Raw genomic sequence first — 17,641 nt, 5'->3', positions numbered from 1 at the left:
TAAAACTCTTTTTAGTCCCGATTTGTTTACCTATTTAAACATGCATGCATTTTTAATGGATTTTAATTTATCATTTTCATTTGCAATTTGCGTTGCTGTTGCACGAATTATTCGCTAGAATACATTTAAAACTCGGAGAGATTTAATTAAAAATATTTTTTAAGTAATTACTTAAACCGTAATTTGATAAAATTGTCAATACCACTCGGTACCGATGTTTTGCCATTAAATTAATTGCTTGCAAAAGTCGTACACTTGGTTTTTTTTAAGATTAATTTATTAAATTGGAATATTTTTGGGGCGGCAAGAACTCCTGGTGGGTTGCTTTTCTCTGTACTCCGGTGTGAGAGGGTAAAAACATATTTACAGGGGCTCGTAGAAAAAGGGTTAGTTTTTTTACCCCTAAATGTAAACTTTTTTATTAGGCATATGAATTTAATTTTATTCAGAAATTTAAGAGATATAACTTAAGCAACGCGAGAACCGTAAGTATGACGAAGTGCATTTCTTACTTAAAGTTAAAATGTCACTTGTACGAAGTTAGGCCTAGCTATCTCAAATTTCAAAGGTTTTAAACAAAGAACATTGAAGCAAACCTTTGTTTGGTAAATACCCCCGAACTCGCATGCTTTTCTATAGAATATAAATTCGTTGTTTAAACATAATGTGTCTGTTAGACACGACACGTACTCCAGATTGAAGTAAAGTCTTCAATTCGAAAAATGTTCTCTTCTGTTTTTGAAAACAAAAGGAGAGCTCTTGGTTACAAGGACTAAAAAGGATTTTCCGTTTAGGTCTAACGGGGGAAAACTCGTCTGGAGTTTGAGCCGCTACTAGTAATCGACAGAGCTTTAGTTCTAATTAGATCCCCGGGCTAACAAAAGTTTTCTCATTGTTTTACCAACAGTTCGAATCCTCTTGATTTTCCCCAATTTTCATTCAAACAAAGCTAACCCGGGAAAAATAGGGTTAACTCTTTCACACATTAAATATTTGCACCCAAAAGCAAATAGAAAAATAACAGAATGTGCATTAGGCGCTGGTTACTAAGTGGAGCTTGTCATGAAGTGAGTGAGTGAGGTAGGTCGTAGATTCGAGGTAAAGCGAAGACGCCTGGTGAGGCGCTGCTGTCAAATTTGGGCTTAGTAATGCAGACTAAATAGGACCTAGATGGAAGTCCTGCAAAATTAACCACCGAGTGTAGGACTTCAATTCTCGCATGTCGTTCTCGAACTAGTTATCTCGAGCTGTAAGTCTCTATCATTACGAAGTGTCATACTTATGGAAGGAACATATCTTATAAACTTATGATATATATATATATTACCTTTATATATTTAACGTCTAGTGCGGATTGGCCTTTAAAAATATGCCAATACATCAATGTTACGAACCACAAAATCATTTTTATATCCCCGTAAGAAAACCACAATAAATTTCTTACCATTAAACCAATTTTTTTCCCCCCAACTCGGAGTTTTATTTTCGTGAGGGTTAGTTATAGACAAATGAAACGCGGTGTAGGGTCGAGAGACCTGACCCTTGATAAACTGAAACTATAGGCACTGAGAATTTAATGGGCGAAGCTATAAGTTTGACGTAGCTAATGGATGGTATATTACGCCTATATTCAGGGTTTTTCTGAAACGTCTGTCAGAAATTTTGGGGGTATTATTTAGGGTAGAATCTCATTGTATATTAATATCACTTCCGCTTTCTACCCACGACATTCTCAGTGCCTGTACTTTCTCCCCATTTTCTGTATTTTTTCGTTTTATAACAAGATTTTTCCATTACAAAAAATAATCTATTGGTCATGAAATAAGAAGAAAAAAACGAAATAGGCTTAGAAAAAGAAAAAAAAAATTGTTCAGACTCCCTCATTCGTATTTGTCTACTCCGAGCTAATTAATAGAAAGAAACGGGGGGTAAATAGAGTATCCGTTAGTTCTGTAAAACCTTCGGCTTCATTCATCCTTTAATCGCGAATATCTTTATGAAAAAAATCGAAACATCAAGTGTGGAAGGAAACCAAGTTAGTTTTTTTTCTTCCTTCTCCAAGTGTGTCTGATTGTACCGTTTTCAGGATGAATGAATACTACAGGTTTATGCTAGGGATGGGCACGTTTATGTAATGGTTCCTGCCTTTAATTGCAGTGTAAGTTCAACGTGAAATAGTTATATTTATACTGTAGCGAAACAATGTTTCTAATTAATAACAGAGACTTTAACAAACTTAAATAAGATCTTTCAAGTTTGGTTACGTCAATAAAAAGAAATATAATTAATTTTAGGTTTATTATCTTAATTTAATCTAATTTAATGTTGATTATAAAGTTTTAATGCAGTTCCTCTGCTTGATATCTTAATTTTAATTTAATGTTGCTCATAAAGTTTTAATGCAGTTCCTCTGCTTGATAATAAGTAAGGGATTTGTTAAGTAAAGGGTTATGATACACTCGAACTCAAGGTCAAAGGTCAAACTGCCTTATATTTTTCTTATGGAATTACTACTTTTTTGCACTGTGAAAAAGATGCCTTACCCCCACCTCTAAAAAATAGAAAAAACCGTAGGAGTGGCGTTGTCTCCCTTTTATAAAACTTACCCAGCATTCCTTTCGAAAGTATTCCGTGGAAGCAAACCTCGAAGGGGCATGGGAAGAATGCGAGTTTAGACCGACCACTATGGCAGGGGAAAAAAAAATTCTCCATAGACGCTATGTTATATATTTAACTCCATTGTTAGCTTGCTTAACGGCGATAATGCTTCTGTTTAAAAAAAAATAAAAACCCACTAAATTATTTTTATTTTTAAAATGCGTCGTTACGTACCATGATCAAATAACCATGACTTAAAACAATTTCTATGAAAAACGGAAGAAGCTATTTAGAGGCTGAAATAACGTCCGTCATGGTTTGTTAATTTTTCAGAGAAAATGGTACGCCATTATATATTGTTATATTCAAACGACAGGCGCCACGTTTATGCTGAATTTTGTTAATAACCAACCGTACGTTGTACTTATGGAATATATAGGTTATGAAGTTTTGGTGAAGTCGGTTTAGAGAAAATGATGTATTGATATTTTCGAATCTTTTTTTTAAAAAAGCGCCTGGAATACATGACAGTTTTAAATCTCGCGCTTTATCGTGAAATGCACGCGCTTTATATTGAAATTGGGTCGAAGCTCGTGAAATATGGCCAATCACGTGACTTTCTCTTAGCATAGCGCGTGCTAAAATGGATTTTACATTTTCTCTTTGATCGAACCGACAAATTGTGTTCAAACCATTGCTAAAATTATACAAAACTCAAGAATTCATTATTTTCCTAAAAAGATCCGAAGATTGTCTTTCCTTAATTTTATTCATAAATATAATATTGAGTATCTCAAACTTGAGATATTAGGAACTATCCTCACTAAGACCTCTCCGTCTCGCAACTAAACCAAGTACATACCGCTTAGGTCTTTTTCCGAAACCATAAGTATATATATACTATATATGGCATGCAATCTGAAGAAAATTTCCCGCTCTATGTAATTTTCCCGCGAAATTGGCAATGCCTCCAAAACGTTAAAAAAAATATTGCTGCATCTATTCTAGACAGGCAATTTTTTCCTTTAAGAAGACGGTACTGCAAACTCCGATAGATTCGTGGCAATAGCGTAGCAATACAAAAATAGTAAAGAATAAAAAAAAACGTGGAAGTTGAGAGAGAGGCAGGGAGAATTTCCTAGATGTGTGATCGGGCTAGCAGCACCCGAGTTACTATAGGCCACAGTGTTCCGTTTGTCTTGGGTGTGTGTCTAGTATGTGAAAATGCTTACAACTCTAGGTTCCCTCTCTCTCTCGCTCTCTCTTAACGTTCGTGTGTATGTGTGAAAGACAGTGTGAGAGTTAAGACTTGGAAAAAGAAATACGCGACCATCATGAGTTTATACACATTTCCATGAATATTGAATATACAATGAAATGATTGGAAAATTATTTAGTTTAACGCACTTTTCCGTTAAAGTTTAAATAAATTAGTTTAAGTAAATGCCACTAGATGCTCCAAAAATCGAGGAGTGAAGATGGCTGGCCCTCTAAGCTTAACAAAGGCTAGTTTTAGCTCCGCCCTCATGGACAAGTACTGATTGGCTCTTGCCTTTTGACAAGGTAAACTTTGTGCGTAGAAGATCAGCCAGAATGTTAGGGATGCCCCAGAGCAGACAGTTGCTTTAAATTTCGTCGAATTTTTCAGTTTTTTTAAAAATTTCAAAAATATGATTTTAAAGAATTCTTAAATAAATTTCTTTTCATAAATTCAACAAGGCCTAGGAGTAAGCATTCCAAAGCGAAACGGGATAAGAAGCTTCTGTTTTACTTGATGTTGAAACTTAATTTAATCAGGATCAATTATCTAAAACTATGAAATATATATCTATAAATTGAATAAATTCATGTTGTACAAGCAACTATAAAGTATAGACAGCTCTTACCAAAACTGTATCGATCCCCGTACCAAGATGACGTCACAATGTTTTACCTCTACCCCTCTCCCCACCTCGGTCTTTCTAGACCTTCCATCTAGACCTTCCATCTCTCCTATAGCAGTCTTTTTCCCTCTCTCGCGCGCCAAAACCGACAAGGGGGCGCTTCCCCAGTAGAGCGAAGAGAGAAAGAGAGAGAGAGAAAACCAACCGACAGGGGGATGAAGGAGGCAGGGAACGTCGGTGGTATATAAACGCTGTTCGCCAGTCTAGAACGCTACACAACGTTCCAGTTAACCAAACGGTACGGTGGTGCATTTTCCCAAAGAGAACTTTGGGGTTCTTCCTTACTCTCTCTCTCGCTCGCTCACTTCACAATAGTTTCCTATAGGCTACTTCACGCTCGTGTGTGACATCCACAGAATATATACTGTCCATCTATACGTACTTACCCTTTGGGGTGGTTCTTCTCTATCCCGGACTTTGAGAGAGAGAGAGAGCGACTCATCTCTCGCTTGGGTCGCGCTTCTGTGACAGTTTTTTTTTTCTTCTTCTTCTTTGGCTTTAATTCCGGACTTCGGGACTTGGTCTTCCGGAAGTTCCGAGTGCTTCCGATTGCGGAATTTCCTCGTACGGAACCGGTTGGGTCCCCTTCTTCCTTACTTCTTCTACTTCCGAAGAGTTAAGACTTTGCGCGTGTATGTGTGTCTTTTCTAAGTTCGGGGAAAAGTGAACGAGAAAGAAAAAAAGAGTTGCAACTATAAAATAAAAAACAGAAGAAAAGAAATAAATAGCTAAGGTTGGAAACTGAACGAACTGTGATGAGTTGATTCTACCTTCTACTTCCTTTTTTCCTTGCGATTGGAATTTTTTACTTCTACTACTTCCTGAATCGAGGCTAAGGTCCGAGTTCTTACTGCGTTATTTCTTGTTCCTTAAAAAATAAGGAAAAAAATCGTTTGAAAAAAAAAAAGAAAAATCTCGGTTAGGGACGGAAAACGGTCGAACAGTCTGGACTGTGCGAGCTTAATGACCCGTGTTTGGATTGTGTTTTCAAGAGGATAATGGTTTAAATTTCAGCTGCTTCAAGAATTGTTCCAAATTGGGTTTTTGGACCCACCGTTTCCTATTTCTATCGAATAACTTGGTGGTTTTCTTAGTTTTTTTTCATCTCGTGAAAAATTGTAAAGTTTTATATATTTTTTGTTTAATTTTCGGTGGTTTAGCCAATTTCAATTTCAATTTCGAGCTCGGTTCAATTCAATTCAATTCAATTCAGTTTGTAGAAAAATAACTCGCGCCAATGATATGAATTCTACGCCGGTTTTGGATTTTAAACTACTGACTGACAACTCTATAATAGATTAAATTTATCTCGACGTACTTTTAACGGATTTTTAAATTAGTTAATTAATATTACTAATTGATTTCAAGAAGATGTGGTTTTGGTGGCTGTGGTTCGCCGTTGCGGCTTTCATTGCTAGTAAGTTTATCTTTTCTAAAAAGTTTTATTATTAGAAGTTCTTTCGTTATATAACTTTTAAGGTTTCTTAGGTTTTAGTATTTTAAAGAAGATAATACATTTATCCGTCTCTTTTGGGGTTTGGGGATGGGTATATTTGGCTTCTGGGATTATTTTAAAGAGATTTATATAATACAAATCGGATTAAGTGCACTTATCTATACAGTACCTTAGGGTGTGCACTCTATTTTAAAGTATTTTTTACTTATTTATAATACAAATTTTGTCGCGTATACATAGGACAAAGTCTCTTGTTCTTTTTTTTTATTAAAAAGTCGGCTTTTTCAATTGGGTTTCTTTGTTGAAATCCAAGGCGCTCAAATACTATATTTTTATAATGTTCCTAAGTAATATTTAGTTCATGAATTTACTGGCAACTCAGTATTTTTTCGGAACTTTCTAGACAAATGAGTTTAAAAACAAAAATTATTTTGGGAAAATCTAGAGTTAATTTAGGGAATTTGTAAACGAAAAATCTGGGGCAAGGAATTCTGGGTAGAAATTTCAAACGTTAATTTTGAAATTCAGCTCGTGGCAACCCTTGAAAACGCCTAAAGGAATTCTGGGTAGAAAATATTGAAGTAAATTACTGGTCCTACAACTAAATATGGTTTATTTCTACTGCAGACTAGTTCCTCTACAAGAATTAATTAGGATTATCTGACTATACGTAAATATCCTTCTTGAGTATAAGGCTTGTTTCATAAAGCTATATATTCGTATAATTTTTAGATTATTATATAGATGAATGTTATTTTGTATTTGTTATGACATTTGTGTGTATTTGAAAGGCCACGCGACGTGTATGCGTGACTTTGTGAAACGTAGTCAAAACAAGTACGTGCCGTTATGGGCTTTTCATTTCTCGCTTAATGCACCCCTAAGTGCTTTAGAATGTTCAAAAATCACAAGGAAGAAACACGCGGTATCAATTTTTAAATAAGCTTATGTTCTATAGTCGATACGAGGGGTTAGACACTCAGAGTAATCGCTGTAATTACGAGTAATCAATGCGGTACCCGAAATCCTAGAGTGCCTAGCCCCTCGAGCTGATATTCCCTTGAAATTTTATCATAATTTTAAAGTTAAAAAGAAACCAATTTGAGTTGTTATTTAAAATATTTCTCAACGGAGATATATACGTTTTTACATTTAAATATAAGGGTAATTAACGAAGAACACTTCCTATGCATTTTTCATTAGCCAAAGGCTTAGCAGCCCACGAAATTCAAAGATCCTATCAATATATTCAGTCCAAGATCAAAGTGACGAAGAAACGAAAACCCTTCCTTGTCTATAGTTTTAATTTATTTCTAATGAATTTCAAATTAAACGGGTGTGCGCATTAGTTAATTTAAAATCAAAAGGATTCAATTCCGGAATCAAATTTAATTCGTTCCCCGATTCTTAATGCAATGATATATGTATTCGAACGTGCAAATATTGAAATTTATCTTCGTTTGATATTATCTCGAATTTTGGCAAATGTAGTCTAGAATTTCCATATTTTTTCGTTTACATTTTATTCAAAACTTTTTCTTTTCTTTTGTTTGATTTATTGAGATGAATCAAATTTGAATTTTTGATTGACCTCTAGTTAAGTTGCTAATCATATCCATAGGGAATTAATTAACTTTGATTTCCTGTATATACGTTCATTAGAGCTTGTATGACACTCCAATATGAAAATTAGATGAGCTAATCTGGTCTGTCTCTAATTTGTCTAGTCTGCATATGCGGTCTGGTAATTATAGCGGACCCCTCTTGATCGCGGAGTATTACAAGGTTGCCAACAGTACCTGGAAAGTTAGGGAATTTTGAAATTAAATAGTAATTGCAACCCGGTTACGGTATTTGCAATTTTTAAACATTATTTTAAAATAAATGTTTATTATAATCACGCTATTGATATATTATTGCTTTTGCCCAATTCAATTCAAGGCTTTCGCAAAATAAGTTTGAAACATTTTACCACTTTGGAGTTTTGGTATGATAATTAGTTTTATTTGTAAAGTTAAAAGAAAAAACAAAGCAAATGAAATCGCTCGCGTAAAATTATTCGACTTGGAACCTTTATTGGTTTACGAGTCAATTTAGAAATTGCATTTACATAAGAGCAATAAAGAGTCAAAATTATTCCACCCTAGACTGGAATCCCCCAACCTCTTTCCGATTCGCGAAATACCTCTTTTAGTAAGTAAAGTTACTAGTGGCGGCGGGGAACTGGATTTGTAACTAAATGGTCTACTAAAGCCGAGCTAGAAAATTTGCCTTCAAAACGCCTTTAGCTTATTTTTCATCAAAAGTTTCTCAATTGGGAATAAGGAAAAATTTTTACCCGCGCCTCCCCATTCCGTTTTCAGACATTTCTCCCAAATGCATTTAAAGTTTACCTCTGGAACTGCCGCTTCGAAGGCGAGCCAATAACTAATGATCAGAAGTGCGTACAACTTCTAACCCCTTCCCACGACAATTTTTCCTCCAAAAAATTTCCTGAACGGTTTTCCACCAAATCCCTGTAAGTTTTCCCACAAAATTCCCCTGTAAGTTTTTCCACGAAATTCCCCTGTAAGTTTTCCCACGAAATTCCCCTGTAAGTTTTTCCACGAAATTCCCCTGTAAGTTTTTCCACGAAATTCCCCTGTAAGTTTTTCCACGAAATTCCCCTGTAAGTTTTTCCACGAAATTCCCCTGTAAGTTTTTCCACGAAATTCCCCTGTAAGTTTTTCCACGAAATTCCCCTGTAAGTTTTTCCACGAAATTCCCCTGTAAGTTTTCCCACGAAATTCCCCTGTAAGTTTTTCCACGAAATTCCCCTGTAAGTTTTCCCACGAAATTCCCCTGTAAGTTTTTCCACGAAATTCCCCTGTAAGTTTTTCCACGAAATTCCCCTGTAAGTTTTTCCACGAAATTCCCCTGTAAGTTTTTCCACGAAATTCCCCTGTAAGTTTTTCCACGAAATTCCCCTGTAAGTTTTTCCACGAAATTCCCCTGTAAGTTTTTCCACGAAATTCCCCTGTAAGTTTTTCCACGAAATTCCCCTGTAAGTTTTTCCACGAAATTCCCCTGTAAGTTTTTCCACAAAATTCTCTGTAAGTTTTCCCACAAAATTCCCTGTAAGTTTTCCCACAAAACCCTCTAAGTTTTCCCTGTACGTTCTTCCAGATTACCTGTAAAATTATCTCTTATCCGTCAGGTATCTCAAATTGTTTCTCCTGACAATTTCTTTTCTGGATTACATTTCCACAGTTTCTCCTGTCAATTTACTTACGTTCACGCAATATCCCCGTCAGTTCTCCCCCCCCCCCGTGGCCCAAACTCTCTCAGTAAGCTGACAGTTATCACCAAATTTCCCTGTAAACAATTTAAACAAATCCTGTCAAGTTTTCTTCTTTTTTCTTTCTTTCTCCGCAACCCCCTTATCAAACTATTCGAGAGAATATAATCCGAGTCAAAATAAGATCACTTCTTCCTGGCGAAACACTTACTAGAATATAAAGCTTTGACTGCGGCAGACGAGGTGAGGAAGAAGCTGCATGCAAGGCTCGAATTCGCTACCCTGTGAAAATAATCCTGCAAATAGAATTCACTAGCAAAAGAAGGAGATATTCGAGTAACGAAATTCCTAGCATACGATTCCTTTCCTCGTATTTCTTCCTTTGGCTTCCTTATAGGATAAATTCTTATTCCTGGTGGTACCGAATAAGGAAAGAGGAGGAATAGAGAAGAAGAAGAAGATAGCTTCTCCAAGAAGTATCATATTTTATTGGCAGGCCCCATTCGAACGTCCCCTTTTCTCGCCTCCCCCCTCTATCTCTTCTTATGTGAAAATTTCCTAGCCTTAATCTACTTTGCCGCACCGCACCAACAACGTTTTTTACGCTTCAAAAACGTTAGACGCTTTTAGTTTGATTAAAATAAATCTCTATACATGCAAATTATCTTTGTAATATCCCGTTTTTACGTTATTGTTTATATGGTCATAATCCCGTGTCACCATAAGCGTTTCTCGTTAATTTCAGGAAGTATAAAGAGTAATTGACCTCTTAACCCTTTGCTTTTTCATACTACGTCATTTGAGAAACTTAACCTATAAAGTAATATGAGGAAATTTAAAGAATAATTGACCTTTTAACCTTTACTTCATCATTAGAGAAATGTAACCTAAAGTAATATGAGGAAATTCAAAGTATAATTGACCTTTTAACCTTTGCTCCAACACACATACTCGTTATAAGATTTAACCCAACTTCGGAGTTATACTGTGTCCAATTATTTTAATGATGCAATTGCAAAGATTCGAATTGCTAGACTTATTAGAAACAATGCAATAGGAAACCGAATATATAAAAGTAAAATCAGTCTTGCTGCGACATTTACGTTATATAAATTTTATTCATTAGTAGATGGTGTAATAAAAGGTAGTGTCTGAAATCTCGCTATAGTTTGGTTTGCTTAGCTACTTTCTGCAATTTTTATTTGTCTTTGATAAATAGCCTGCCAGGTATTTTCACAAATAAAACAAAAGGTAACATTCCAACCGTTGATTATTTGAAAAAAAAAGGAAGATGCGAAAACACCGAGATAGAAACCGAAACTTTTAAAGCACTAAAATCCAATACCTTAACGGATCTTTTAAAGGTCATATATTTTATAATATTAATATTACAGAAACACTAGCTGTTTCTCTTTGACAAATGACATTGCCACTGGATATTCCCAATTCCCAACAACTTTTACCGAAAATGCAACCGCAACATTTATATAAATATATCAGGTACAAAGTTAGTATACCGCAGCCTTGCCTTTTAAAATGCTTTGAAATTGGAATGCTGTATGACCAAGCAGAATTATTGAAAACTCTCTTTGTAGACAAAAAAGTGCCTAAAATGATTTGGCTGAAGTAACAGCCAAGTTTTAACAGGGGTAAGTTGGAAGGTCAGGGATTTTCAATTTTAAAAGTGTCGTCCGAACCCTGTTTAAAGACATTAACTATTTGAAGAAATTAAGTACTTATCTTTATTTAATTTTTATTTCATCACCAAATTCCATTTTTATTTTTATTTTGGTAAAACATACCTTCTATGAGAAGATGATAACCTCGAATCTATATAAATACATATATTTCTGAAATTTTGAAATCCTCGTTAATATTCTGATCTTGCTTTTAAAGAGCTTATTTAATTAACGTGTTTTACTCGGAAAAATACATAGAGATGAGCTAGTAAAGTATTCCTACGAAAGGTTAAAATAAGGGCATCTTAGAAAACTCTAGAGAGGGCAGCGTACGAGCGCGAAGCGGTAAAACGTCGTCTTTTAAGCTATAGGATATCTCCCAGAAACGCTCTAACAACTTTTAAGAGCTTTTCGTTGTTATGTTTGTTAGGTTTGTTATACTGCAGTAAAGTTTAAGAATATCCAATATATATTCTCTCTCTCTTTCTCGTTTCCTGGAAGGAAATAAGGTCGAAATGGATGGGGTGTTTATATTAAGATGCTATGTACATACGCCCCCGCCCCCTCTAGTCCCGCCTGTGTGTGTGTGAAAATTTATACGTAACATAATTGCTTGTAAAGTCTTCAACAGTTTATTTTTCGTAATATCGAAGACAAATATGGTTAGAGGGAAGTGAAGCAGTTGCCTATCTGCCAATTAAAAAATAATATTTACAACTCGCGGATGAATACTAAATACGAGTGCGTCGGCAAACCGAATTACATTTAATAATTAACCAGATTTTAAATACGAAATCTATGATAATCTTCTGAAGAAATAAAATGATTGCTAACTCAATCCCATTTCATTTACGCCTCAAAATTCAAATGAGCTATCAACGAATTGGTGCATGGGCTATTTTCTGGGGAGAGAAATTAACCGATTAAAGATAACTGGTAATATTAAAGCAGGCTTCCGGGGTAATTGCAGAGCGTTTAATACTTTGTGTTGGATATCTGCTTGTCTCAAGTGTAGGCATATGTTTCTCAAATTCAAACTTAAACGTTAATACATTACTCACAAGAACTTTTTCCCATCCCGAAACGTGCTTTGACTTGTACGAGTTTTCTTAATTTTTTAATTGGCGGTTGACAATTGGCCATATGTCTAATCAGCGCCACTAGCGGATGGTCTGAAAACTACTCCCATAGAGTCTAGGTATATTTAAGCAGGTTTGCAGAATTTCCGTCAGATGGCGCGGCGTTCGAGCCACCTGGCGGAAATTCTGCAAACCCGCTTAAATATACCTAGACTCTATGGGAGTAGTTTTCAGACCATCCGCTAGTGGCGCTGATTAGACATTTGGCCAATTTGATGGCACCGTTTTGATAGGGAGATGGGGGGAAGAAGCTGAGAGCAAACTTGAAGAGTGGGTACCCCATTGATAATCCTTTAGACATTATTAAGGAAAAGCACTTCCTCCTTCATCTCTTCCTCTCTTTCTCGCTCACTGCGAGAGGGCGTAATTCATTAATCATAAAAGCCGATTAAATTCTGTTCCCTCCCCCCTTGTCAACCCCCCCCCCCGGTTCACAGTCACCCCCGAACTCGCCCCCTCCCACCGTTTCTGATTAAACTTTTGGGGAAACCAACCCCCGGTGCACCGGAGTGCACTTTTCTACGCCCCCATGCACTCTTCTACCCCCCCCCCCTCGCTTGTCGTCGCGGTCGGCGACTGTTGCAATCATTCTTGATAAATGAAATGAAATAATTGAAATTGGCGGTCCAGGGGAGAGCCATTCGCTTCCTTGCTTCATTGTCTCGACCCACTATTGGATAAACCACCTCCTTATCCCCCCTCTTAACTATTACCCTCTGTGTTTAAGCCTCGCACCAATGCTGCTGAGACTAAAGTTGATTAATCCGATGTTGTTCAATTCTAACGTGAACTCTATATACGGAATTTCGTCTGAAAAAGTTTGTTTTTTCAAAATTGGTTTGCCATAGAACCATCCCATTGTACTTTGGTCCAATTATTACCCTTTTTGAAATACCTGTGTACCTTTGTATCGACAAAGCTATCACACAATTTTACTATTTTTAGGCCTAAATATTGATAATTTCGCGATTAATTGACTTTAATTCTGGTTTATTTTTTTATACTCCTTTCATTAGTCGGAAAGTATTATGCTTTTTCCCCCAGAGAGAGAAAGAGAGAGAGAGAGAGAGCTAGATCTCTCTGGGCGCTTTAGGGCCCAACGCGCATCTTGGTCATTTAAAAATAATTACGACAATTATTCGCTCGTTTATATTAGCCGACTTATTTTTAGATGCACCCCGTGCCAAGCTAGCCCTAGATCTTATTTCCTGCTTCAGCTTCAGATTATCATCAAGGTTAAGTGATATTCTCTCCTCTCTACGACAAAGCACTTTAACATTATTACAATTAACCAGAATACCCAGCTTATTAGCAGAATTAATTGAATAATAGATAATATACTATATTAGTAAAAGAGCACTTTACGTTGTGGAGGAACAATATGCTTATCTTCTCAGTAATATAACAATGTTGTTTTAGCTTTTTTTCTGTTTTGTAATTCGTGAGATTAAGGTTTTAGCAAGTTTATAAGTTGTTTTTTTACTCATATCAATAATTAATTAAGGTTTCTGAGAATTTTTATTCGCTTTAGTCGCATTTTTCAAATGAAAAAAAAAAATAGAATGACAATGAGGAACCGCATATCTTATTTTTATGTTTGTCTCTTTTCGAACTAGAAAGTCTTTTGAATTGAAAGAAAAACCTATTGTTTTGTTTAATGATTAAATCTTTTTTCATTATTTTTAATTATTTCTTTTTGTTAAATTAGTTTTCTCTTGAGTAGAAAGCTAATTAAATTTAAAGTATAGTGCCCTAATTTTTTTTACTTGTTTCTCTTGAATTATTAAAGTCTTTGAAAATGTGAAGGGTTTATGGCTTTTCGAGGAATATTGCCCTAAATAGTTCTAGATGAATTTTGGGCCAATATTTCTGGGAATAAAATAGGCTTGATAATCTTGTTTTCATTTTGAAACACGTACGTTTTTCTTCTGTCTTGATTTTCTAGTTGAACAAAATTAACTCTTTCTTTTTTTTTACCAAAGAAGATGATAATGATAATAAAGTTATATATTGTTCCCTTTGTTTTAAGCCTAACCAGAACTGGGCTTCTTTTGTTTACGTAAAGATTTGGTTTCTTTCTCTATTTAAAACAAAAGAAAGTTAGTTCTAAATAATTTCCTGAAGAGACAATAGCTAGCTGCCTTGTGACTTTTTTTTCCACCGCAAAGTTTCCTTTCCTTTGTTTTACTGACTTCCGGTCGTGGTTTTTAACGTCTTTGACGTACTTCCGCCCCTAATTAGCTGATCCTCTGTTAATTTGATTTAAAATCCCCCCCCCTTGCTGCGTCCGTTGCTATAGTATGTCTGCGATTTTTTGGTCTTTTATTCCTAGAAACATGAAGTTAGTTAGATATATCATGAACTTTGAGTTAGGTCTTCCAGCTTTTGGGAAATAAAGCTTTAGGGAATGCATGGGAAAACTGGACACTGTCCATACCAAACACGTCGTGAGAAAGGACATCGTTTAGATTCCAGTATGTGAAGTTCATTCCTAAATTTCACACTGGCCACTTCCTCTAAGTTTACTGCGTTTGTTAGTTAGATATTTCTTTAAAATTAGGCCCCATTGGTGTTGAATAGCGAGTCCACGATCCTGTAGAGGTTACATTTCATATGATAAATGAATAAATTCTTAGGTAATAACACCCAAGTTACGAAGCCTTTTAGGAATATATTTTCTTTTTTCTTTAGTTTTTTGAATTTTTTTTTTTTTTTCCTCCTCGTGCACTTTCGCGCCCATTTAGGGGTTGAAAAGGAAAAATTAATGGACGAGACTACGTGATCCGCAAGGAAAATTTTTAGAGAAGACTGTGATATTTTACTCTTTATTTTAGTTTTAGTCAAAAAGGCTTCTTCTAGAGGCTTCTCTCTCTCTTGGCTTTAAGTGAGCCGTTTTATCAAGAGCTTAATGGCTAAAAATTGCATGGAAATGCGTCTAGAAGAAATATTTGTGATAATCCTAATTTTCCCCGAAGACGAGATTTGTTTTTTCCTGCTCTTCGAGTTAGTCTAGGCCTAGGCTTGACACGTTCGTCAGTTGTGTTAAAACTTAAAACACCCTTTCGTTTTTAATAAGATTAACTTTGCTTTTAAAAAAAGAAGAATGAGTTTGATATATCCTTCTTACTTAAAGGGATACTGAAATGCATCTGAACTATTAGGGAAAATGGTTTTAGTAACTATAGTAGCAAATTATAGCCCATCAATAAGGGGTGCCAGTATGTTAATTGTTATGTCCGAGACTTCAACACAGGTACTTAAAACCAAGGTTAATTTATTTACTATAGTTTAGTGCCATATAGCGCATGCGTCTCTACATAACAATCTATTTGTCGCGTGACCCGCTATCTGATAAATGTTATCTAACTTTCCACAGTTTATATATGATTAGTTGTTATCTATTTTTGATCTACAATTGTTATCTCCATGGTCCATTGTTTTACTGCTCGCTAACTACATTAATAAAATGTAAGGACGTACAATACCAAGTTGTTTATGTTTATACTTCAATTTAACTAACTGGTACAGGTTCCAGTTTCCTAGATACTATGGGCCCTTGACTGATACTCCCTGGGGTACCATGTCAAGGATGCAGTACACTTCAATTTGTAGCCTTCTTAAATCGCGGATTGTGGGTGCCAGTCTGGAAAGTTAAACTCGTAAAAATCGAAATTGCGAGACGATGGGTGGTGGTGGTTCAGTTCACGATTTGCTTTACTTGCGATGCTCGTGGTGGCGAGAGGTGGGCGAGGGTTGGTCCTTCTTCCAATATCCCCACACGCTCTAAGGGTCCGAGTCTCACCCTCGCGCCAGGAATGCCAAATTTCTCGTGTTTACCGTGGGTTTTACGTGCGTGGCGTGGTTGCTTTGGTCCTCTTGCCTCGCTTATATTCGGGGTATCTTTGCAGGAGTCCCCCCTTGCTTTAATGATATTTGTCACGGGAACCCGTGGGGCTCATCCCCCTCGCAAGACTATCGCTCTCTTTTCCTCCGCGAGGTTCGCAAACGGAGAAGTCGGAGGAGCAGGAGGAGGAGGGATCTAAGAGGATGGATCGGATAATGAAGTAAAAGAGACTTTTCGCTTTGACGGGGGCGACTCAAATGTCAAAACCTAACAGGGGGTGCTGCCCCGCCAGTTACGTAACTTGCAGCGTATATACATTTACGGAAGTTTATCAGACTGACAAAGTAAGAAGCGATTAATTTTTCAAATGCGATCAACCGCATTGTACAAAGTATTACGCTTTTAACAAGAAGTTCAAGAACCCATTTAAGACCCGAGAACATTCAAAACTAGAATTGAACTGTAGGTTTTTCCAGTTGAGTTTTTCTCGTTTATAGTCTGATACCACGAACTTTCTCGTGACGTCACACCCTCGGTTTTCTCGACCGTATTGGAAGTCATCAGCTCAGGCCATACAATTTGGACTAATACCAATATTGACGTCACGTCGCCGTAGCCCCTCCCCTTTCGGTAGCTCTCTATCGACACCGTATTGACAAGCATTTAACGACCCAGAGCAAGCATGAGCAAGCTTACTCAGACCTACGTTTTAGGTCCTCATTGAATTCTTGGTGTTAGTTACATCTAATGTCTGATAAACTTCTGTTCCCTTCCATCTTCTTATTCGTCAATTTTGAAACGGGTGAGGTTTCTTGGATGTTGGAATCAACTTTGAGATGGGTGAATCGTGCGAGAATTCTTTTTTTTTATACTTTTAAAGTTTCTGGACCCCTCACTTGGCCCCTTCTCTTTTGGAAAGAGAGAGAGAGGTCGTACGAAGCTATATGACTTCCGTTAGGTTTTAAAATCGTTCTCACCGCCCTCTATTGGTCATAAATGGAGGGAACGTTCAGACCACTAGAGGTCGCGATCTCTCTCCCTCTTTTTTTTTTGGTTTATTCTTTCACTGGCGTTTCTACTATATGGAGGTTCGGGATGAATTTTTGGAAGAGGAGAGAGAGAGAGAGAGAGAGAGAGAGAGAGAGAGAGAGATGGAGTGGGATGAAGTGATGTATTAATGGCCAGGGTGATATCCTCGCGATCGAAGATATACCAAATAGACCATCCATCCGACCCTGCATAGCATGCCTTGCCTATTTTTATGACTTTTGGTGCACTTTCTCCGAACGTAGCTTTTAAAAAAAAGTTTTCCAGGCCTATATACACTTTTAAAATGGGGTCAAAAGGTTATCGAAATGCGTACTATAGGGGCTTTTATGTGCATGCTTTATTGCGTTTTGAAATGTTGTATAAATATTTAGATAGTAACTTAAGGTTTGGTAAAAACAAAACAATCGGTATTGTTTTTAAGCAAAGAGGGTTTTTTTGAAAATTGTTTTTTAAACGTAACCCCTACTAAAAAAATGGGATTTTTAGGGTTAAAAATAGTTTAACCTCAAAACTTCTTAAACTTTTAAGTAAATACCATTGTTTAACAGCTCAATTTTCATTGCCTATTGAGCAATTGGAATTTTTATAACAGCAAAGGGTTATGGATACTTTCGAATGCTATGTTACTTAGGTCACAACGACTATAGAAGTAATA

At 36.3% G+C, this 17,641-nt stretch overlaps 1 protein-coding gene across 2 annotated transcripts in view; it reads left to right on the top strand.

Moving 5' to 3' along the window:
- Positions 1 to 5,908: 5,908 nt before the first annotated feature.
- Positions 5,909 to 17,641, top strand: part of LOC149709810 (uncharacterized) — a 76,129-nt gene continuing 64,396 nt past the window's right edge. For both annotated transcript variants that reach the window (XM_089857918.1, XM_089857917.1), the window contains exon 1: positions 5,909 to 5,958. In XM_089857918.1, coding sequence (XP_089714044.1) covers positions 5,913 to 5,958 — 46 coding nt within the window. In that variant the 5' untranslated portion in view covers positions 5,909 to 5,912. The remainder of the gene's footprint in view (positions 5,959 to 17,641) is intronic.

The sequence above is a fragment of the Phalangium opilio genome, unplaced genomic scaffold, assembly GCF_054372755.1.
Source record: "Phalangium opilio isolate 3A_F unplaced genomic scaffold, DU_Popi_V2 ptg000011l_1, whole genome shotgun sequence".
NCBI classification, from domain to species: Eukaryota; Metazoa; Arthropoda; class Arachnida; order Opiliones; family Phalangiidae; genus Phalangium; species Phalangium opilio.
This window is presented reverse-complemented; position numbering and strand designations above follow the sequence as displayed.